Source organism: Catharus ustulatus, chromosome 6, assembly GCF_009819885.2.
Source record: "Catharus ustulatus isolate bCatUst1 chromosome 6, bCatUst1.pri.v2, whole genome shotgun sequence".
Classification (NCBI taxonomy): Eukaryota; Metazoa; Chordata; class Aves; order Passeriformes; family Turdidae; genus Catharus; species Catharus ustulatus.
The window spans coordinates 6,042,224-6,066,473 of record NC_046226.1 but is presented as its reverse complement, the minus strand read 5'-3'; the positions used below and the strand labels follow the sequence as shown (position 1 = coordinate 6,066,473).

Sequence of the window (24,250 nt, the reverse complement as noted above, 5' to 3'; positions counted from 1 at the left end):
ACACTAATGGTGAGGTAAAGCCCAGACCTAGAAAAGCCTTCTACAGTTCTGTAAACACCAGAGACATAAGAAGGAAACGAAATTCATGTCACACAATTAATACCTGTTGCATTTGCAAACTGTCATTAGTCTGCAATACATATGAGCATCTCCCTTACACCTCAAAATGAGCTCCACATTAAAGCTACCTGACAACCAGAAATGGTCATTACATTCACCAAGAAACAGAAGAAAGGTTCTCTTGCCAGACCTTGTTTTGCACCTCCTGACAAGCTCTAGAAATGCTGCAAACATAATTCATTTCAGACAAACTTTGCTCTTTTAGACAGTTGCTGAAGTCTGAAGTACCACAACTGATAAGAAATCTCATTTTTAGCACTACTGCAGCAATTAAGATTGCTACAGTTTCTTTTGTAGCTTTACCCTGATTCGAGATTGGATTTAATAAGACTGTTTTAAAATAACCAAATGGGATGAAAATATATTTCCAAATATGATGAACATGATAAGGAAAAAAGCCTGGCAGCACTGTCTCCCCCTACTCAGAGAGTTAAATCAAACTGATTGATTTGGAATGTAAGCTTTGTGCACAGAGGATAGCATTTACTGAAAAAGTTAAAGAGCAGACTACAGAGGAAAAACTGCTTCCACTTGAAAGGAAAAAAAAAAAAAAAAAGGAATGTCACAAAAGGAAAAGTGAAGGAGACCCTGTCCCCATGAGCTAATTGTCTGTCTCATGCTATAGGGGATGCTCTTGCTTAGCTTACAAGTGAAAGACATTTATTCCCTCCTCCCCCTGCAAGCAGAGGAACTCACTACACTAATGACACCTCAAATGAGCCAACTTCCTTGAGCATTGCCCAGGAGACTAGAATGGACATGCTCCTAACTCAGACACCAAGAAACATGTCTGATTAGCAGTCAGGCAGAAGAACATCTCTGACCAAGGAAAAACACTCATGTTCAAGCTGAAAAAAACCCAGTGGATTGCTACAAGTGGCACATATTCATAGCCTTTGTGTGAACAGCAGCTCTGCATCAGCCAGCATCTCAGCTGGCTCTGGCTTCCCTTCTTTTGAAACAAAATTAGAGGAAAACACCCATCAGAAAAGGTCAGTGGCCAAACTGTAAGGAAAAAGTAAAAACCCAGCAGAAGTACATACACAGTGATTCATTAAATGTGCACTGCTAAGCCTCTGACAGTGGGCACCATCCTGACTTCTCACAGAAATGCACTGAATTTGCAGAACTGTTTGTGCCAGAGCATTAATTAGAATTGCATTTCTTAAGAAATTCTCAGTACTCCCCTACAGCTGTCCCTACCAACAGGAGTGGTGTGAACCCCATGGTTTAGAGGGGAACAAAGCCAAAGCAGCTCCAGAGAGCACAAGAAAAGCTGCACCCACTTCACATGCACACACCCAGGTCTGAGCATCTCAGGTTCTCAGAAAAACACTCAGCCTGGCAAACAAGCGTGTCCTGAGGTGAGGGCCAGGTGGGAATTCACCTTCCACTGCCACTAGAACACACCTTCATGGATCATGTGCAATGAGCAGAACTGCTTTTCACAAAACTAACCCTGCTCCAAGGCCAGCAAATTTGCATTTGATAACTACAGTAACTTTCCAAGATACACCCCAATCCTCATCTGTAAACATAAAGAATTTGAGATTTTGTTGCATTCCAGAGCCAATTTTAAAAGCAGGACCAATTAACCAGCAGAACATTGTGTGAACTTGAGGTCTCACTCAGTTCCTATTTAGATGGTGTTTATTTAACTAAGGTTACTGGTTCTTGCTGCATTTAATGTTGCACTGTTCAGACTGGCACGTTCTGTGCTAAGGAGGTACTTGGTGTAAACTGAGTCAGACCTTAACCATCTCCTAAACCAGAGGCAGAATGCAGCACACAGAGCACATCTTTCTGCCTTTGAATGGACTTCTGTGGCTCCTCGTTGCATTCTTTCTGATTTTTGGACTGCCAGCACAACTCTGCAGTCCACAACTCTTCCCAATACTGCATTCAGAAGTCCTTTCCTATTTATTGCTGGATTAATCACACACCCAAGGCTCCCCACACATGCTGGGGCAGAGGGTCAGACTGGTTTACTTGCTTAGCTCAACTTCCAAATCCTCTTCCCAGAGCCTGTTATTTACTCTTCTATTTCCCATTTTGCATTTAGCCGTATTAAAGCACATTTCATTCAAACGAGGCCAGTTTGTCAAAGCGACCCTGTAAAGTGCCCATTTCATGTCATCCACAGAAATTCAACATCTGCTTCCAAGCACTGAGCTGCCTCCTAGCAGAACACCCACACAAACACTCCCAGGCTGTGGAATCAACTTTTTCAAAAATTTAAAAGTTAGACAGTCCATTCGTTTATTGTGCAGAGTATCAATATTGTTATTATTGTGTAACAGAATCTGTATGTATTTTTTTAATCATGTCATGTAATAAATAAATCAAGCACCTGTAAAGAAAATAAGGAAATATTCATCTTTCTAAACCAAACCTGCAATTTTGTTGGTGTAAAATTTTTTATGCAATCCATATTCCATAAAAAGTAGTCACCAACTTCAAATGCTTCTATGCTTAACTTTGCTGTTAAAAAACATTAATAGAAATATGTACAGTTGAACTTGTTTTTCAATTTAGGACTAAGATAGTCAGGGTGAGGTACTTTTTGTTTCCTGAGATTGAGCAAATTAAATTATTCATCTATTCACATTTTCTGAACACTGATGAATTAGCAGTTAGTTATCTGGCATAACCCTTATTATTCCAAACATCAGGATTTAAATGTCCTGCTACTGGAAACTTCTTCATCCAATTCTTTCACTATTCCTGGTGAAAGTCAACTTAAGGCAGCAGATCTCAAATGTCCTCTACCACATACTCCATTTAATATTTTAAACTAATTAGAAAATACTTCCACTGTGCTCATCACATACATAACCTGATTTTTTCCTTTCCCCACAGAAAAGCCACAGCTTTAAGAAATTCTGACAATATATTTTAAGAATATATTTAAGAAAGAGTACAGGCATTCAGACAGAGTATTTTTAATACAGAACAACAGGCATTTTCTGTCCACTGTTTTTTCTACACAGCCAGAAAATCTCTCACAAAGCATATCAATCTCCCCCAGACTGTTAGATTTTAAAAGAAATAGGAAGAAGATCAATTTACACCACAGGAAAACAAGAAAACAATCTGCATAGCTTTGCAAAAACTGACACTGCTTTTGGAAAAATAAGCTGCAAATGCTTCCACACTGTGAACACTTTGATAGATAATGAATGTAGGCACAAATATTCATGGCAAAAATAAATCAATTACTGATAGGATTTTGCTTTGTTGACTCCTTAGTTTGTTGAGGAGACTAGAGAGTGTTGGTTATTTTCAAGACGTTCAGTTTACCATTATCAATTCTAAAATACAAAGTCTAAAAAAAGTGCAGAGATTTAAAACAATAGAAAGCAGAAAACCAGTAAGGTGCAGAAAAGACCAGTCAGGACCACTCATGCTCCCACCCCCAGCTTTACATTTATGTACACAGGCTGTGTGCACATGTACCATGACACAGAACAGGAATGCTGACAGATCTTCAGCTGCCACCCTAATGGTGACACGTTTGCAAAAATACTTGTTGTTTCCTAAAGCTAAATGACAATGAAAACAGAGTCCTTAACCTTGGCATCATTTTCTAGATAGTCTCACGCTCACAGATTACTCCAGTGCTCAAAATGAAGCTGAAGAAAATGCAGATGATTCTTGAGAACTTCCAAAATTTCAACTTCCAGAATTGGTACACAAACGAGAAAAATAATTCAGGGACACCACAACACAGGGAGAGAGGCATAGTTTGGTTTTTGACAACTACACCATGAAAATGTTCCATGTATTTGTGATGACCTTTCTGGGTGGGTCATCACAATATTCCAACCAGCAGGATGATTAAATTCTTCAATTAATTCCTAATTACTTATTTAATTGGAAGAGAACAATCTATTTCAAGTAACATGCAACTCAGGTTTAAACTACCTCTGAATTTCATATGAAGAAACCCCTGATCTTCTGAAAGGCATTAAAAAAAATAAATAAGCAAATCTTACCATTTTGATGCCAGTGGAAAACGTGACTGGTTTGACAGGTTTGGGTTTTTCCAGCTGCATTTCTAGCTGAGTAGATCTGTCCTTATGCTGAGCTAAGAGCAGAGAGGCAGGAAGATCAGAGCTCTCCTGTAAACATATGAGGAATAAATTTGAGTCCTAGACCACAACAATTAATTAATATTCTTCCAAACTGCAAGCTGTGACTGCAAGGCTATCACCAGGAGAAGAGCAGAATGCCAAGTATCCTCTCCCTCAGAACCAGTTTATAGAAAACTATCATTTTCAGTAATAAGAAAAAGCTGCAGCAACCCCATAAATCAGAGTAACCTGCAAACAACCATTTTTATAGAATCCACATTAAAGACAATATAACAGGCTCCTTATTCCAACTGCCCAATGCAACAATATTTATTAAAATTTAAAAAAAATTAGAACTTAATCAGAGAAGGAATAATACTGAGTAAGTATAACTTGGATCAGATGTTTATCTAAGACACATTCTTTCTTCCAATGAACTCAGACCAGTTTGAAATTGTTTCCCATTAGATTTCACCTGAGGCCGTTTGGAAATGATCCTTGCTCTGCTCTGCACAATGGCACTATTGTGAGTGCAACCAACAGCATATTTATTTTCTCCTTCAGCAACTTATTTTTAGGGAAACCAGCCAATTTTTAAAAAAATATATATAAAGTAGTAAAATGAATAGTTAAGCAAATGAATTACTTAAACTGTCAGGACAGAATCATTATTAATATACATATATGTAAGTGCATTTTGAGAAAGTCAGGAAATTATTGGCCAAGTAATTTTGTAAGAGACTAATGTAACTATCTACATGCACACAGAAATCCTTGAGAGTTCCTGGCTAGAATTACCATGAAGTTGAGAGCAGGGAAGAAGTTCAGACAGATTCTTCCTGGACTGCTCTAGCACAATATTTTATTCCTAAGGCCCTCAGACATCACATTTACTTCTGTTTCAAAGAGCCAAGCAAATACTGAACTATGAACCACACTTGTTGCTTATAAAACCAAACAGATTTTATGGACAGGACTGTGATTTTTTAATTATTTAGTTCAAGGTAAGAAGTTGGATGATTTTAATGCTACAAGATGCCTTGCTGTTTTTCATGGTACCTAGAGGAATCCTCTGAAGTGATCAAGAAGAATATTCATGTTGTTCACTGACTTTTCACATCACTATATTTTATTTTATTTTTATTTATATTTTATTACACTCCTTTTGTCTTACCACTAGAATGCAAGATAAAAGCAGAAAAATCTCACATGACAAGATCTGGTCCAGAATCACAAACACATAAACTAAGGCACAGGTTCCTACTTGCATTTCTGTGATCGACTGGAAGGAGGGGAGGGAAGATGATAAAAAACTAAATTGTACAGACATCTGATTTCTGTACAACTGGGAGAAAATTTGGACCACAAATGCACTAGTTTAGAGTCTGTTTCTTTCAAGTGTGGTACATCTCTAACCAGCATGCAGCAGCATGTGCTGTCAGCAGAGGTTAAGGATGTTGAATTCTTCCAATCACCAGATTTAAGATGCTGGGTGAGAAGGGAAGAGCGAAAAGCATTCTCTTCTTATTGATGTTCATATTCCTTAAACACTCACTGCATTTCTAATAAAATGATTCAAGGAAGCCAATTTTTAACCAACTTCTCAAGAGTTCACACAATGACCAGCAACCAGATTACACAACTGTGGGAAACCCACACTGTGCCAGCAAGGCACCACATCCTGATTGTTTGTCCTTTTGAATATGCACAGAGCCCTTCTGTTAACTATTAACACACGTGGAAGTTCCAACCCTGTGTTTATCCATACCAGCAATTTTCTGTATGGGAAAACAAACTGTCTACACTATGAACAAAGCTGGTTATACACAACAATTTCTGGAAGATTTGTCTCAAAACCCTTGAGGTTCTGGTAAAAGTGTGGCTATGACGTCTTTAACGCCTTTCCCTGACTCCAAGCTATGCCACAGTCCAGGGAAAACCTGCTCCTCTGCCATGTGCTGCAGTCCCATTGTGCTCATGCCTGGGAATTATGGGCTGTTGAAGAGGAGAGTGCAAGTCCCACAACACACAAGACATCCAAAAGATCATCTAGAATCCTTTGTATGCACGTCAGAGAGTTTGTACAGCACATAAAGGAAGTGCTTTAATATTTTACTCAGCCTGGATTATCCAAGACTATTCAAGGTTTAAAAAAATCCCCACACAAACAACAACCCAAAATACAACACTCTTATAGTTATTCCAGTGATGCATAAAATGCATTTGAGACTGCAAGTCTAAATTACAATGGGGTATTGTGCTTTTAAAGTCAGAGGTTTTATTGTAAAAGAGGTGGCCTACAACAAAGGTAACACAGAAATTACCTAACTAGTACTGGGAGGCAGAAAGGACCAAACTGCTTTTCCAGTGGCCTGCAGAGCCTGGATCTCCCCCAATGCCTTGCTGACCTCTCCAGCACTTCACACTGGTTTTCCCCTCCCTGTTCCCAGCCAAGGAGGGGTTCATGGAGCCTTGCCCCACGTCCAGTCCTTTCTGTGTGAGCCCCTGCACTCCCCAGGCTGGCCAGAAGCCAGGGCCCACTGCACAACATTTGGAATACCAAACATTTTTCTGTGCCTCTGGACTACTTAAATTATCAGCTCTTTGAAGATGGTACAGCATTCTCAAACACTTTTGTACACAACCGAGACCTTTACTCCATGTGAAACCACCACAAGTAACACACAGAATGACTGAAGCACCAATATGGTGAGAGGGAAGGATGAGGGCACTGGGATTGTTCAGCCTGAAAAAGAGAAGGCTTTGGGGTGACCTAATTGTTGCTTTCCAGTGCCTGAAGGGAGCTGACAAGAGATGGAGAGAGATTATTTACAACAGCCTGGAGTGACAGGACAAGGGGGAATGGCTTCAAACAGACAGAGGGCAGGGTTAGATTAGACACTGGAAGAAATTCTTTACTGAGGGTGGTGAGGCCCTGGCACAGGCTGCCCAGAGAAGCTGTGGATGCCCCAATGGCTGTGAATGTTCAAGGTCAGCCTGAATGGGGCTCTGAGCAATCTGCTCTAGTGGAAGTTTTCCCTCCCCATGACAGAGGGCTGGAATTGGATTGTCTCCAAGGACCCTCCCAACCCAAGCATTTCTATGATTCTATGAGATTTGCAGCTTCACAAGATTTCTGCACCAAAGGTAAAACTCATTTCTTGACAAGGAAAACACCCAACATCTCTACTTGTACAAAACAAAAAAATGTGTCTTAAATTTTTCCTTGCTGCCCAGTGGCAGAGGTGAACTTGGAAAAAAAAAATTACCAAGACCTACCTAGCAGTAAGTGTGGCCTGTAGGCTGATCACACCAGGTGATCTGTCCAAAGGCAATGTCAGATTCCCACCTTCCTCTGCTCTCACCATCCTGCAGAGTCAGTGGTGCTACCATTGGTGCCTCTGTAGCCAGAAATTACAGCAATTTCACGATTATAAGCCACACCTGATTATAAACTGCACATCCGGGTGTTGGCAACTGTCTTGGGTTACAATACAGAGTGTGATAAAAGGTATCTATTCTATCACCATCTGTTGAGGGTGGGGGCAGTGATCCTGATCTCCATGGGAGATATTCTGCTAATGGGCCATCCATTGAAACCAGGCAGGGCATTGTTCTTTATCTTTTCACAACCCATCCTTCCTCCAGCCAGTCATTTTCTGCTCATGGCCATTGAGTCCCACTGTGGGACTGATAAAATTACTGCATCCCATTGGGAGTTGTTCCAGCCAGGGGGAAGAGCCCAACATTTCTTACCAAGATAAAAACAGAGGTTTTGGGACACTAAGGGAGCCCCTTTCTCCACTGGACTCCAGAGGAAAACCGGATTTCTCCACATCACCACTGGAGCTCCGGAGGGAAACTGCACCTTGTACAGGAGCACTGCTCCAACTGAGCCACATCTGTCACTGCAGGAGGATGCAGCCACCATGGAATGGGACTGCTGCCAACACCCTGCCTGACGGGTGTCAGGTTGTACTCTGACTGTGTCAGGGTTTGGGGTTTGTTTCTTTGTAGTGCTGTATTTCTATTTTAATTTCCCTAGAAAATAACTGTTATTCCTAATTCCCATATCTTTGCCTGAGAGCCCCTTGATTTCAAAATTATAATAATTTGGAGGGAGGGGGTTTACATTCTCCATTTCAAAGAAAGGCTTCTGCCTTTCTCATCAGACACCTGTCCTCCAAACTAAAACAGCAACTTTTTGTTCTTTGTCCATATATAAGCCGCACCTGATTATAAGCTGCACTTTGGGTTCGGACCAAAATTTTAGTCAAAATGGTGCAGCTTATAATCATGAAATTACTGTAATCCTTTTTGGTTTAGCACAGAACCAGCAGTCATAGATGTAAGATCATTTAATTCTTTACACTGCTGCTGCTTATGCTTGGCATTTGCTGCATTTCTCAAGTTTTACTCATCATCAGTTTCATTTTCAGATTTGCAGCACAGCATTAGAGGGATTTCAGAGACCATAGGAAATATTTATTTGTTTAACAACCACTGGCTTTCCAGAGACTTTGTAAGTCATTATACAAACACTTCAGTGCTGGTTTTATAAACCTTAGTAATATTACAAAACAAGGTTTGGCTCAAATTTAAGTTGACACTGCCCCTTCAGAAACAGAGACAAAAATTGAAATTGTCCAGTTTCTTCCCTCAGCCTTTAAAAATCACCTTTATGTTGTTTTTAGAATATTAAGATATGTTTTAATAGCAATACATATGCAATCACAGTTAAAACTCCATATTTTAATCATGTTTTAAGGGTTATTTATAGCTATTCTGTTTGCAAGCCACCTGGTGAAGGTTTCCAGTAAAACCAAGTGCTGTGTTTAAAAAAAAATAAATAAATAAAAATTAAACAACCAACCAACCACACATCACCAATGATCTCTAGTCAGTTAGGAGTGTGTTTTAAAACAGGGTTTTTAAAAAGTAAGAAATTCAAAATCCATATTCTGAGAAATTAAACTCAAATTCATAGTGGAGTTTTCATTAATTTATCCACTATTCCTAATTGTGTGGACTGTAAACACATTTACCTTTAAAGTGAAAATAGATTGCTGGATGTAAAGATACAGGTTTGACTTTTTTTTTTTTAAAGAACCTTTCTACTCATCTCTGCTTTTATCTACAAAAGGAAAACCAATAACAGGTTGCCAGGAATCCTGGCTTGAGGAAAGGCATCTCTTCAAGAGGCCCTGAAACTCTTAAATTTCACTTAGATCCTCTCTCCATGTCAGTGCTTCTGCACTGGCTCAAAGAGGAACTCTACTTTTCTAGGGAAAGTAGAAAAGCTTCTGTGTCTTAAGTAAGAACTGAGATAACAAAGCAGGAATTAACACTGTATTAGTGTGAGATGCACTGATGTAAGAGAGGAAATATGATTTAGATATGCCAAGCAGCTTTTAACCACGCTGACACAGTTGAACACACGTATGTATTTATCTTTTTTCTGATTTCCCTCAAGGTTACAGGCAGACTGTGTGCACACAGACTGTCCTCATGGGTGTCAAACCTGTGAATGTGTGTGTATGTCTGTAGAGACACTTGTATTGAAAAAACTGAGATGTGAACCTTGTGTAACACATTTAGTGAATGTTACTTTATGCCCACACATTACTGCATTTCAGACGCAGAATCAGTAAATGAACCAAGATTACCACAATTTCCAAGAGCAGTCTGAGTTTTCCTCTGTCTATACAAGTTTCATTCACTTCAAAAGGAGCAACTTGTACAGGAAGGTTGCAGTAAGAGAACACGACACACATCAAGGCAAGAAAACTTTTTGTTGTAGTAGTTTTTGAATACAAAGGGATCACCAATCATTTAGGTGCTCTGACTGAGAAAGGGCTGACCAGTGCTTGGATAACTCATGAGGTTCCTGTCCCCTGCTCTCCACCAACTCCACTGCAGAGGTGCTGAATCCAGGAGCATCTCCTGATGACCTTTCTGCCACCACACACCAGACTACCAGCCATGACTCAGAACTGCTTAACAAGCCAACAGTGGTGGAGTCCAATTAAGTCTACAAATCCCAGAAGCACTCTTCATCCAGCCCCTTACCAAAACCAGAGTGGTTTACAACAGTGAAATAAATGACAGGTGAGAGAATGGAAATACAGAACATGCAGAACAGGGAAACAGGGACAGCTCTGTTAATTCCATGCAGTTAGCAGTGATAGAGATGAATGTCAATGCTACTGAGTATTCAAAGCCTCTGCTTTTGTTACTCACCAGATCATCCAGGAGTGCCTGTTTATTCTTCCTTTTCATCATCTGCTGTAGCTGTTCTTCCTTCTGCATGAACAGGCGCCTTTGTTCGCTTTCCTGCCGCTCTACCTCCAGAGCCTCCTCCAGCTCTTCCTGCTCCCGCGTCTGAAAGAGAAATCAGAAATCAGCTCACAGCAGCCCCACAGCTCCACCGCCCCCCAAGGGACCCTGGGCAGCCCATGCAAGGGGAAAGCAGCCAAGTTCCACCTTTTAAAGCAGAATTTTAAGGTGATTATGGATGATTATTCTAACTCCTCATTGTCCAGTGTGAAGTTAAGATTTTTAACTTGCTGCTCGCTGGAGTCTGGATCTGACTCTTTAAATGTTAGGGGATGGGTTTTCCCTACACTTTCACTCTAAAGTGAGCCCCTCTGGGCTCCCACACATCCTATAACTCAATGATGTAAGTAGGGTGAACAAAAATATAATCCCACAATACTGTTCTGATCATCCCACTCCTCAGCTGCATCTTCTTTGCAAAGCACACTGTGCTTATCAGTGGTGTAGAAACAAAATGAGAAATTACAAATACTAATAGAGAATCTATAACTTTCAGCATTTAAGCATTAACTGTGAAAATGTCACATTTTCAGAAAATGAGGATTTTTTCCTATGACCTGGATTTCAGTCATATGACACGAGATGAAAAGAAAGATTACTAGTACAAAATGACAAGTTCTTGTTACAGATCTGTTTCTTGGCAAGTCTTTTTTTAACCTGCAAACCATTAGGTAATCTGTATTTGAAAATCACAGTGAAAGAATTAAAAAACACAAGAGGGCTCAGAGATGGAGGAAAATAAGGGGATTAAACAATTATACAAAGAAGGTGGATCAAAAGAATGTCAGTTTGATTGCATGAAGGTACAAGGAAAAACATACAGGAAACATTTTCCAAATTTTCTCCATCAAATATACTAAAGCAAAGTGAGATGCAGTAAAAATGGGAAAATAATTAAAATTTTATAAACTTAAATGGATGACTTATTGATGAAAGGAGTTTCAGCAAAACATCACAGGGGAAGACACTGATCTCTTCTCTGAGGTGCCCAGTGACAGGATCTGAGGGAATGGCCTGACATAATATCAGGGGAGGCTTAGGTTGGAAAGGTTCTTCACTCAGAGGATGTTTGGGCACTGGAACTGGTTCCCCAGGGCAGGTCACAGCACCAAGGCTGGCAGATCTCAGGGAGGGTTTGGACAATGCTCTCAGGCACAGGGGGTGACTCTTGGGGGTGGTGCTGAGCAGGGCTGGGAGCTGGACTCAATAATCCCTGTGAGCACAGCTTACTCTGTGATTCTGTGATCACTGAGGCCAAAACCATGGTAAAGCTTGTTCTAATCATAAAGTTATATCATAAAGCACAGCTACCTAATAAAAGCCAGAATATGCAAAAAAAAAAAAGATCCCTTTACCAGACAGATCAAGTCAGTGGGTCCCAGTGAAGCCCAGTTACTCCTGGACGCAAGAGCTGACAGATCTCACCTGTCACTGAGCCAACAGAAGCTGCTTCCCTTTTGTAACTGGTGCAGGGACACTGGTAAAAAACTGGTCACCAACCAGCAACCACCTGGAATTGGGCTCTGTTTGCATTTAATGAAAGGAAAAAAAACAAACAAGAAAATCGCCAAACTTCTAACTGAGGCTATGCCAGAGAATTAAGGAATTGAGTTAGTTCAGTCAACAGAACTGAAGAGCTCAGGGTACTTTGAGACATTCCAAGGCTCTTCCACATTTCTCTCTAAAGACTGCCTGGAATTTACACTAAAACAGAAGAAAACTTCCAGGGAAGTGCTGACAGACCTAGTCTGCAGAAAGAGCTTGGAAAAATTATAGTCTGAAATAAGTAAACTGATAAACAAACCTAAACCAGAGCAGACTACTGGAAAATGGAAGAATTATCACGTGTCAGATCAAATTCTTTAAAGGGAGACCAAATAGAACAGTAAAAGAGAAAAGATTAGTTCAATAGGCAACAAGGGTTGTGTCCAGATAAAAAATAATCTAAACACAATCCTGATATGTGAAGGAAAAGACGATGACAGTGAAGCCTGGAGTAAACTCAAGCCTATAAGTGAAGAAGTAAATAGAGAGTAAAATCATATTTCACCACATTCAGGAAAGGATAATCAAGAAAACATGCATATTCACATCACAGAATTCAGACACAACTATTTCAAGACTGCACAAAGCAGCAAGTAAACTTAAACATCTAGTGATAAAGTAGGAAGCAACAAGTTACCCTGTGACTGGAGAATTGCAAATATTTAAGAGAGAAACAGTGGAAAAGCTGCAGTGCACTCAGGGTGTAAAGTTTTATAAATAAAAAGTGTGTGTGTGTGTATACATATAAAACAACTTATAACTAAAAGAACACCAAGATTTTCACTATTTTTAATAAACTATAAGAGAAGAACAGTCATAGGATCAATATATTTCCAGCAGAGATGGGAAAACAGAGTTCCTTTATGAGAGGCATTAAGATCTCTGCATTCAGATCTGGCCCCTTCTGCTTGCCAAACACAAATTCAAACTGGAGCAGGCAAAGGGTAACAAAAACAAGAGGGACAGAAAATATCTATATCCCTCAGAAGCACCCTATTACAGTGGACAGAAAAATTTAAGTCAAGAATGTGGGGACAATGACTGGCCACAAGAAGTTTAACCAAGAAAGCAGGGCACCTTTTACCACCCAAGGAGTAAAGATATCCCAAAACTTGCTAAGAGCTGGAGAGGAAAAGCAACCCTTCAGCTTTTAGGAGAGGGATAAATTTATGGGCAAGAGATTATGCATTTTTTTGTAATAACCACTGTGTAAAATCTATTATTATGTTTCAATTGTTGAAAAAGAAATTATGAATGCTTCAAAAAAAAAAAAATTAGAAATGTCTCCAGCTCTCCAGTGAGTCTGGATTCACACAGGCTTGCCCAGCTTCCAGCAGCCATCCTCCAGCACAGCAGGACTGTGGAGCACAGCAAACAGAAGTCCTGGGGGCTTGAGTGGGTACAGAGTATTACAGAGCTGCCTGACAGCATCACACAGGCCCTGCTCAGGCTGTCAGAGCCACTTCCTTGAAGGGAAGGTGGGCTGCAGGCAGAGCTGTTCTCACTGTGACCCCAGAGGTTGCAGCTCCATTGTAAAATAAGACATGCAGCCAAAGCTTTGGCAGGTCCCTTCAAGTTCTGGAGCAGAGGATATTGCACAGTGTCAGAGACAGGATAACAGATCAGAGATGGACCCCTAGGGAAATTTCCTTGCCTTTAAAAGGAAGAGGTTCAAACAAACATTTTTCAGATTCCAATCTCCTCCTGTGAAATCCTAGAGCTAAAGAAATCACTCAGAGTTTTGCCACAGACTTCAGGGGAGTGAGGATTTCACCCCTACTGATTTGAAAGCAAGTCCTTAGTGCAACTGGATTACAAACACAAACCCTTGTTATGTCACACTAAGGGCAGACATTTTCCTTCAAGAGCTGATAACAATGTGTATTTTTATGTTGAAAAAATATTTAACAGATTAAACTTTTCTTACAGGAATAAATGCATACGAGTTTATTTTTAAAGAACAAAATGATATGTGAGCCATAATTTAGTGAATGAATCTTCAAAGAACTCTGTGTTTTGCATACAGATCATATATACAATATCCCTGATGTTACTGTTATCAGCTCTTGAACAAAAGTTTCAATGTTTGTTTCAACATCTTTCATTTTGAATTTTGCATAAACCAGGCCTGTGCTTGGCCTCAATTTTACAACTCTCTCCTGGGAGCTTCACAATGTCTGAGTCTGGATTCCTTTTTTCCTTCAGATGAGAAAGGAACAATTGTCTTGGTGTAGGAATGAACTTCATCTCTCCTGGATATTGTCCAACGACACTGCCAGCACACATGCCGTGCTGATGTATTAGACACAGGCTCTACTGCCCCTCTTCTCAAGCCCTTCCCAAAATAAAGCATAACTATATTTCAACTATCAACCTCAACATTTAAATACAAAGAACCCTGCATAGTGCTTTCAGCTTTGATTTGTTTTAAGAAAGTACTCCACAAATCCTTTAATTCTTTAAAAAATGAATAAAAATTGTAGAGGAGAGAAGTTAACTAACCAGTTTTAACTTATTCTTCTGAATGACTTCTTTGTTATCCTTTTGATAAAGCTCCATTTTCTTTTTGGTGTTCTCCAAGTCCACATTGTTGGTCAAGTTAAATACTGTATAAATATTATAAAGACAGAAAGCAAAAGTATTAGGTCAGCATGCATGACTATGACAAAGAAACACTATTCTTATACTCTCTATCCCTTCCAGCCAAATATAAACATTACAGTAACAGAACTTATTTAAACATGCCATATAAAGACAGAGACAATCTGCTAAGTCACTGCACTTCAATAAAAGCCAGCAGAGATTCTGTAGGTTTACACATCTGTAGGTGATTAAAATTTGAATCTTGCATCTCATTTTGTGACACCAGTAATGACACACATGAGTAACCATCATATTATTCATAAAACACAACCTTTGCAAGCAGCAGTTATAGCTAAGACCACAGTGATTCCTGTAAAATTAAATTAGACCAAACACAGGCATATGAAGACAAGGTTAGGCATTCAGTCATTCCATTTTCCAGGCAAAATCTAATGCACACAGACTATAGTGACTGAATTCTCAGGTACACAAAAAAAAAAAAAAAAAAAAAAAAAAAAAAAAAAATCACATTGTTTGATAATTTAAAAGGCACCAATGTACAATTACCTTAATTATGAGGAATCTGCAGATGCTTGCAGATTAATAGGTCAGCTGACATTCTTTTGATGTCTCTCAATGGTGACAGACCATATCTCATGTAATTATGAGCAAGCAGGGTCGGCCAGCAAGCTCCACAGTTTAGCACAACATTCCCAATTATCTACACATGGCACAGATGATATCTCAAGAAATTGAACAGTTTCTGTAATCAACAGCTTGAAAGATGTAGATGGTTTGGATGATTTGTAACCTGATACAATGCCTGAGCCCTTCACCTCTAGGTCACTGGTTCACTTGTGGGTCAAGTGAATTCCAGCTGAACGCCGTTATCACTGGGAAGTCGTTTGGTGATCCCCATCCAGAGTGGATGCTGGGCTCATGCCCATGGCCTTAAAGCTACTGAACAGTGCCAGCACACAGCACTCCAAGCCTCCAAGAGCTCTACAAGAGCAGCAGAGAAATTTCTGCTGCCATTGATAAATCCTTCGCAAGAAACCACCGCGCAGTGATTGAGCTACGTCAGACCCTGAGGAAGGGAAGGAGGTTCTTGTGGAAACATCAGCTTGGGATTGGGGAGATTTTGGTTCAGTTTTCTCTTCCCAGGCTTTTAGGTAACCAAGCCCAAGCTAACCCTGGGCACAGGCACCACTGCCAAGTTGTTTGTACAGTGAGGCTGCTAGAGAGGAACAGAAGGAAGCAGCACGCAGTCTGTTGTTACTCACCAGGATAACACACATCTCAGCTTGGGGAAGATTGTATCCCTTCTTTTTATATATATCATATCCCCACAGGTAACATGACAGAAATGAGCATTTAGGAGGGTTCTAAGCAAACCAAACCAAGAGTAACCCACACTGACAAACCAGATGAGAGCAATGAAGGAAACACCAAGAAATCAGTGCCAGGAGCAAATAAGAAACAGGAAGGTGCAAAATGGTAGAGCTGTGGGATGCAGCTCAGCTCTACAAGCCCAGCTCACTACTGCCAAGAGAGGCATTCCTGCTGTTGTGTCCCTCTCCCCAAGCACAGGCCTCGCTCTTTCCCCTGCTCTGATTCCTTGGATGCTCTGCAGTGTCAACAGAAATCCTCCAGTAACCTGAACAGAGAGATCAGACAAGTGCCAGAGAGGGTACCAGGGAAGTAATAAAAGGGTACAGATGGGAATAGAAATACTCTCCTCCCAAGAGTACCAAACCACCACAACATCTTACTCTTACCAAAAATACTCAATTTCCTCAAACTGCAACAACAAAAAAAAGGGTGTATTTATTTTTCCCCTTTTCCAAATATTAAGCAGTATGAAGACAAATGACATTTCAATTCAGTCTGACTGAATCAGCTGAACTCTTCCAGGCCCACCCCAGCACCCTCAGTTCAGAGGGAAGATCTAAGAAGGCTGAGTTTGTGCTTTAAGAATTCCAGAATTAACACCTGAGCTGAATTTTTGAACTTTGTCATTGTTCCTGGGCAGATCACTGGGCCTCTGTACTGGAGGTCTCCCACTGACAAGAACCAGGAGAAGGGGAGTAAAAGTTCCTTTCTCCTACACACCACCTGCTGTATCTCCATACCATAGCTTCAGGCAGCACTTCTCCCTGTGGTCTTGATCTCACCCAGCTGGAAGCTCTGGGCACTGCCATAACCCAAACAAGCCGTTCAAAGTTCAGCTCCTTGGTTTTTGGAAGCAAGTTACCCATCCCAAATGTTTTGGGTTTTTTTTCTTCTCCAAAAGGTAGAACATTTTTCCTATTTCATATTGTGACAAACACACACTTTTTGGCTGTAGCAACCTCTCCTTAGCAAAACATTCTTTTAGTCTACTGTAATTTCACGATTATAAGCTGCACCATTTTGACTAAAATTTTGGTCCAAACCCAAAGTGCAGCTTATAATCAGGTGCGGCTTATATATGGACAAAGAATGAAAAGTTGCTGTTTTAGTTTGGAGGACAGGTGTCTGCTGAGAAAGGCAGAAGCCTTTCTTTGAAATGGAGAATGTAAACCCCCTCCCTCCAAATTATTATAATTTTGAAATCAAGGGGCTTTCAGGCAAAGATATGGGAATTAGGAATAACAGTTCTTTACTAGGGAAATTAAAATAGAAATACAGCACTACAAAGAAACAAACTCCAAACCCTGACACAGTCAGAGTACAGCCTGACACCCGTCAGGCAGGGTGTTGGCAGCAGTCCCATCCCATGGTGGCTGCATCCTCCTGCAGTGACAGATGTGGCTCAGCTGGAGCAGTGCTCCTGTACAAGGTGCAGTTTCCCTCCGGAGCTCCAGTGGTGATGTGGAGAAATCCGGTTTTCCTCTGGAGTCCAGTGGAGAAAGGGGCTCCCTTAGTGTCCCAAACCCTCTGTTTTTATCTTGGTAAGAAATGTTGGGCTCTTCCCCCTGGCTGGAACAACTCCCAATGGGATGCAGTAATTTTATCAGTCCCACAGTGGGACTCAATGGCCATGAGCAGAAAATGACTGGCTGGAGGAAGGATGGGTTGTGAAAAGATAAAGAACAATGCCCTGCCTGGTTTCAATGGATGGCCCATTAGCAGAATATCTCCCACAGAGATAAGGATCACTGCCCCCACCCTTAACAGATGGTGATAGAACAGATACCTTTTATCACACTCTGTATTGTAACCTGTGGCTTATAATCATGAAATTACTGTAAATCTTTAGTATTTTAATGATGACCTGCCCACCAAATTTCCAGCCTACAGTTGCCTACTGACAAGAAGTTTTAATAATTGAGTATCAAGGCAGAGAAGAAGTGTCATGTGGAAATGCTGGCACATAACCAGCCCAGGGCTCTGCAATGACAGCTGCATGGGAATGTCAGCACTTCCTACAACTTAAATCCACACAGCAGCTCTCTAAACTCCTCAATGACGACAGAAGAAAGAAATAGCACATGAGCCATGCTGTGCTAGCAGGATGCCCAGATGCCACCTTCAGGTGCATGAGGAGATGCCAAATTGCCTTTAGGCTCCTGAACATCATGAATATTTCTCTAAAAATAAATCCAGCAATAAGCTGATGATCTCTGTTTTGCAATTATTGCTGCTTGAAACCTTCAGGGTTTGTTTTTTTTGCTTCTTTCTCAGCTTTATTAGGTTCAACTGGTCATAATTTGGTCTGTAAAACAAGAAGCTTGAGATTTAAAACTCATACTGGGGAAAAGCAGGCATGTTTTAAACACATGAGGATGCCTACGTTTGTTGAGAACTGGTTACAAAAATGGGTGTATTTTGATACTTCATGGGAAGTAACTTTTCTACCTAAAAAATCTATTTCTGTATCAATGTTTGGGAAATTTTCAGCAGCCAATTTTCACCCTAAAAGCCCACTGCTGTGCTCATGGTGAAAGTTTTTATCCCCTCCTTGTTCTCCTGCTGTGGCTGGAACCAAACCACAGCTCCAACCTTCTCAGCAGTGAGATCTTCTCCCACCCCGCTGACTCTGCTCTGTCCATCTCTGCTTTGTCACTCAAGGATGCTGAAGGACAGCAGCAATCAGAGATCCAAACCTCCAGCATCCTCAAAGGCCAGAGCAAATTTGTTCCAGAGAATACAGATGTATAGACAGTGATGAGGAACAAAAGTGGAAATACTTAGGATATTTTGTTGCAAGACTGGAAACAGTGGGAAAAAAAAAAAGGTGGGAAAAAAAAAAAAAAGGGGGAAAAAAAGAGGTGGGGGAAACAAAAAAGTTAAAAAAGAGGGGGCAAAATTGGAAAAAAAGTGGGAAAAAAGTGAAAAAAGTGGAAAAAAAAAGTGGAAAAAAAAAGTGGAAAAAAAAAGTGGAAAAAAAAAGTGGAAAAAAAAAGTGGAAAAAAAAAGTGGAAAAAAAAAGTGGAAAAAAAAAGTGGAAAAAAAAAGTGGAAAAAAAAAGTGGAAAAAAAAAAGTGGAAAAAAAAAGTGGAAAAAAAAAGTGGAAAAAAAAAGTGGAAAAAAAAAGTGGAAAAAAAAAGTGGAAAAAAAAAGTGGAAAAAAAAAGTGGAAAAAAAAAGTGGAAAAAAAAAGTGGAAAAAAAAAGTGGAAAAAAAAAGTGGAAAAAAAAAGTGGAAAAAAAAGTGGAAAAAAAAAGTGGAAAAAAAAAGTGGAAAAAAAAAGTGGAAAAAAAAAGTGGAAAAAAAAGTGGAAAAAAAAAGTGGAAAAAAAAAGTGGAAAAAAAAGTGGAAAAAAAAGTGAAAAAAAGTGAAAAAAAAAGTGGAAAAAAAAGTGGGAAAAAAAAGTGGAAAAAAAAGTGGAAAAAGGTGAAAAAAAAGTGGAAAAAAAAGTGAAAAAAAAAAAAAAATGAAAAAAAAAGGTGAAAAAAAAAGTAAAAAAACAAAAAGTGGAAAAAAGTGTAGCCTGAATCTGCCTACATCAACTTCAGTGTCAACAGCTGCCCTTCAGTGCATGAAAACAGCATCTTCCCTCCTCCAATAAACACCTACCAGCAAAACAAGCTGCTCTTTGACACTGCATGGTTACCATGGCCAGCCAGGCAGCCAAAACATCTTTCAACATACTTTCTAATAAATTTTTCATGAGCTCCAAACGTCTTTTCATCAATATTTATAGAATACAAATTCTTGCCATTGTATCCTCACAATACAGCTGACAAGTCTGTTTTGCAAGGGGCACTAGGGCACAAAAAATAATTGAGATATTATTTCTCTCTCTTGTCCCTTGTCCCCTCCACCAGTTACTTGGCATTTTAAACCCAACAACTATAAAACCAAAGAACACAGTTGCCAATACTCAACATACTAACTTTAACACAGCTAGGACTATGCCACACTTTTTTTTATTTGGTCTGCTTTGAATTTTGCCAGAAGTTTATTTTAAATATACTTCTTAACTTAAAAACAAAAAAAAAAAAAGAAAAAAACGCAATAAAAAAAATTATAGAACCAGAAGAACTAGAAAGAGTTAAAAATCCCAACTCATATGCTACACCTACCCTGAAAAAATATTGGTGTAGATCTGAATATGAGTGGCAAAGCAGATGGCTGGTTTGAAAAGGTTTGAAAAGGTTTCAAAGAGAAGACAGACTTATTTTTGTCCATGTTGAAATATAGCATAAGCCGATATAAGAGGCCTGAAGCCCTTCAGGGAAAAGAAACAGAAGCTGTTTTGTATGCAACAATTATTTATCTACTTATCCATCTCACATTGGTTGGTTTATAAAATGACTTGCCTTGAGACATCTGTTAACTATAACAGGAAGACTATTGTGTTTTTGTGAAACATTTCATTCTATTTAGGTGAAACTCCCAAGTTCTGAAATTCAGCCTCTACAGGGAGACTTTCTCTATTTTTCAAACAACAACGTTCATTATACAATTCTACAACAAATGGAAAAATATTTTCCTAGTTACAAAAAAGAAAATGAGGCAAAAATTTTAATTAAATGGCTAAGAATCTGTCCAGCAATATGAATTAATATCACTGCACTGTAGGACTAAGTCCCTAAAAATTATTAATGTTAGTTTGTTATAAACAATATTCCTACTACAAACAACTCCTTAATTATCTTCATGAAACCCCAGACTGGGAATGGCAGAGTGCTACAGAGGGAGACACAACCTCATCCTCAGTCTGCCTGGATGTCCCAGGCTACCCTGGCACCTTCCCTTGGTGCTTTTGATGCCTGGTACTTTTAAAAGGGGTAGGAGAGGGGTTAGGGCCAGAATAGATGGACAAGAATTTAACAGGTCCCTTCCAACCAATATTTCTGTGATTATAATAAAATAATTATCAGAAACAAAAGAAAATCCATAGTTGAGTTCGAAAAGTCTAGTTAGGTATTAATAATTGTTTCTGTTTATCCTCAGTAGTCTTTTATTGAGTCAATAATTTTTCCAGAAAATTTGCATAGTAGTGAATGACTCAAATCACTCAGCCCCATCAGTCTAAGAAAGGCCACTGTGGCTGGAGCAGTGTAAAATCTGTTCACGTGAGATGACTGCAACAGATCCTTGATAAACGCCCAATTTCCAGTTGGGTTATTGCCTTTATCAGCACCAGCAACACCATCCTGGAGAACACACACACGGAGGGTGAAAAAACCAAACCACAAACTAATAAACAGCACAACCCACAAGTGATGACAGATAGCAAAACCCTTTCTATCCAAGGATCACTTGTCAGATAAGTGTTCTGAGCAAGACAAGTCACGAGGCAGCCGGAATTGCATAAAGTCCTGGAGGATCAGGGAGATACAGGAATACACAAATAACAGCAGCCTCCTGCGAGGCTGCATGCAGGGAATGTTTTTAAAAAGCAGCAATTACTGCTAACAATTGTGCTGTGGTAATGCCTGGGGGCCTCACTCAGGTACCAGGAGGAGGCGGGTCCTGCTCAGCAGAGCTTTCACACAGGGCTCGCAAAAATGGCTACAGAGATACTCTGGGGAAGAAGAAATGCTTGGGGGAAGAAGAAAACTTTCTACAAAGAGCAAGTGAAATTCATATCATGTCCAGAGAGTGGAACTTGTAGCAACAGTCAAAGGTTTAACCAGGTCCCTCTCATGCTATGGGCACAGACCTGACTCACCCGGATACACGTTGTCCACACCTTTGCCAAAGGCAGGCTTTAACCCTTTCACTTTATTTTTATTCCTAGTGCTAATGACAACAAACTGTGTTTACAATGTTCTCAAATTGTCCAACCGATTTTTCTTCCACGGAAAACTTGCTTTAAAATGTGTTTTTTATTTAAAGCCTTGTTTAACACATTTTAGCCCAAAGCATTATTCAGTGGCTACACTCTAAACCACTTCAAAAACCTGGTTTTTATAATAGAAATCTTAAAAGGTGACTACTCTAATGTTTGTTTGACCTTCCCACACACACACACTGCTGCTGCACCATCCAACTCTTCTATTTCAATAGAAAAAGTCTGTAGGTATAAAACAGCTGATATGAAGGGGAAAATGTGTTTCAAGTGAGGTCAGCAATTGCTGGGTCTCATTCCATTGCTACTTTTGGAGCTGACCTACCTGGAATATTTGGAGAACCGATCAGAATCAGGGTCACATGAAAGACACCTATACAGGATGTTTACATTTTGTCTGTGCTAAGCAACTACTTCATTTAAAGCCCTACAACAACTCCAGAAATAAAATCTTCAAAAAAGAGGGAGAAAAAAAAAAAGGTAAAGCTGCACTTTGATCCTCTTACAGAAAAACTGAAAGTTTGGGGCACAGGGAGAGAGGGGAAATCCTGTTCCCTGCCTCTCTACCTTCCCAACCACCAGCCTGCTGAATGCTGCACATCCTTTCTTTTCCATCTTGCAGCCCAGTTTTCCACAGGAGCAAGCAAGCAGAGGATTCAGAGACACACAAAAATGAAAGAACTCCTCTCAGCAGCAAAGGGTGAAATTGTCACACAGAGTCTGACTTTTGACACACTGTTCAGTCACACCATTCACAACATGCACTGGAAAATGTCACACCAGACAAGTGTCCATAACCACAGCAGGGATGGGCTTGGGGACAAATGTGCAATAGGCTTTGTCACCAGGAGAGCAAACAGGGCTTGAACTCTTGCCTACAGTGGTGTTATTGAATCTAACCTGTCCTCTGGGACCTGCCTGGAGTTGGGATACCATAAATGAACTCTGAAAATTAAGAGTCTTCTGACTGCACCCCTTCTTTCCTCTCATCAGCCTCTCTGCTACATGAACAAACCAGGATGCAGTCAGACTTTAATTCCTTTCAGTATTTTCAGTGTCCCTCTCAGGTAACCAATTCCTAAAAACTCTATCAAGCTTCTTCACTATGCATTTGCAGGCCAAAATAATTATTGGTCAATTCACTTTTTTCATAAGGTTACCAACCAGCCAGGTTTCTGCTGCTTCTAAACAGAGTTCCCAGTACAGGATTTGAAACCATTGGCAATGTAACCACCTAATCCCAAGAGCTGTAAAATCATAACATGCTGCACAAATTCATGAGGCTCAGACAATTTCAGGCAAAACTTCAACTCCCTTGTTACAGATGTTGAAAAGTCCAGCAACAGCAGCTAAGTGGGGAATTGTATTTAATGCTACATGAAAAAAAGCAGTTTTGCTTCCCATGAGCACACAGATCCTTACAGGATCCTCTGGCCATTCTTTCTATTCATTTCCTCCTTCCCCCATACCATTCCAAAAAACACACAAACAAAGCTACACCCACATCATCTCGCCTCGATATTTGAACCCATGTGAGTGTGAGTGGCGTTTCCCAGCCACACGATTTGGCTTCCCAGCCTCAGCCTCCAGATGCCAACAAAAACATGATACATTGCTCACAGCAGTAAGTGCATTGGATACATTTCTACAAAACACCACAGTGCAAAAAAGAGCAAGGGCTCCTTTGAGAAAACTGAAGGAAAAGTGGCATCTCCATGGTTTCCTTCAAATCAAATTCACTGCCCCTCCTGCATGCTCTAAGTCACCTCTTCTTCCTCCAGGTCAAAAGAAAAGAAAAGCCTCAGAAGCTCATAAAAACCAAGAACAAACCATTTAGGAGTCACTCCTTTGAACACATCCTTGTTTTTCTAAGCAAAACCCATCACTCCACCATAAATCACAAGTCACTCTAAGTAAGAAGAAAATAAACTCTGTTGATAACATTGTCCCTTCCCCACAGGGCAAAGTTCTGCTTCAGCTAATCCAGAGAGAAAGAAATCAACGTCTGTTCCTAAACCTTCTCCTTCTGCACAGCAACATAAAATGCTACCACAGTGGTATGTAAGGTCATCAGCTTCAAAGCAGCTTCAACTACTGTACTTGCAGAAGCAAAAACGATGAAAGACACCATATGGCTTCTGTCATGGTAGATAAAGCTAATGGAGGCATATAATGAAAATTTCAATTTCTCCTCTCTTTGTTTAATCTTCGCCAGTGCAGCATTGACAGTCCCCTGCAAGCCTTTCTTTTTCCAGCTTGCTTCCTCTTTGGATTGTGTTTTTTTCTCTGGCAGATAAAATGTTTTATTTAACAATGTCCTACAGTTTAGCAAATATGATTAAAATACAGGAAAAACGTAATTAGATAAA

At 40.0% G+C, this 24,250-nt stretch overlaps 1 protein-coding gene across 1 annotated transcript in view; it reads right to left on the bottom strand.

The window, feature by feature from the left end:
- The window catches only part of MNAT1 (MNAT1 component of CDK activating kinase), a 119,256-nt gene that overhangs the window by 59,355 nt on the left and 35,651 nt on the right, over positions 1 to 24,250 (bottom strand). Inside the window, exons 4-6 of the mRNA XM_033062360.1 lie at positions 14,577 to 14,680; positions 10,434 to 10,574; positions 4,116 to 4,241 (exon numbers count right to left, since the gene is read on the bottom strand). Of these exons, the coding sequence (XP_032918251.1) occupies positions 4,116 to 4,241; positions 10,434 to 10,574; positions 14,577 to 14,680 (371 nt within the window). The remainder of the gene's footprint in view (positions 1 to 4,115; positions 4,242 to 10,433; positions 10,575 to 14,576; positions 14,681 to 24,250) is intronic.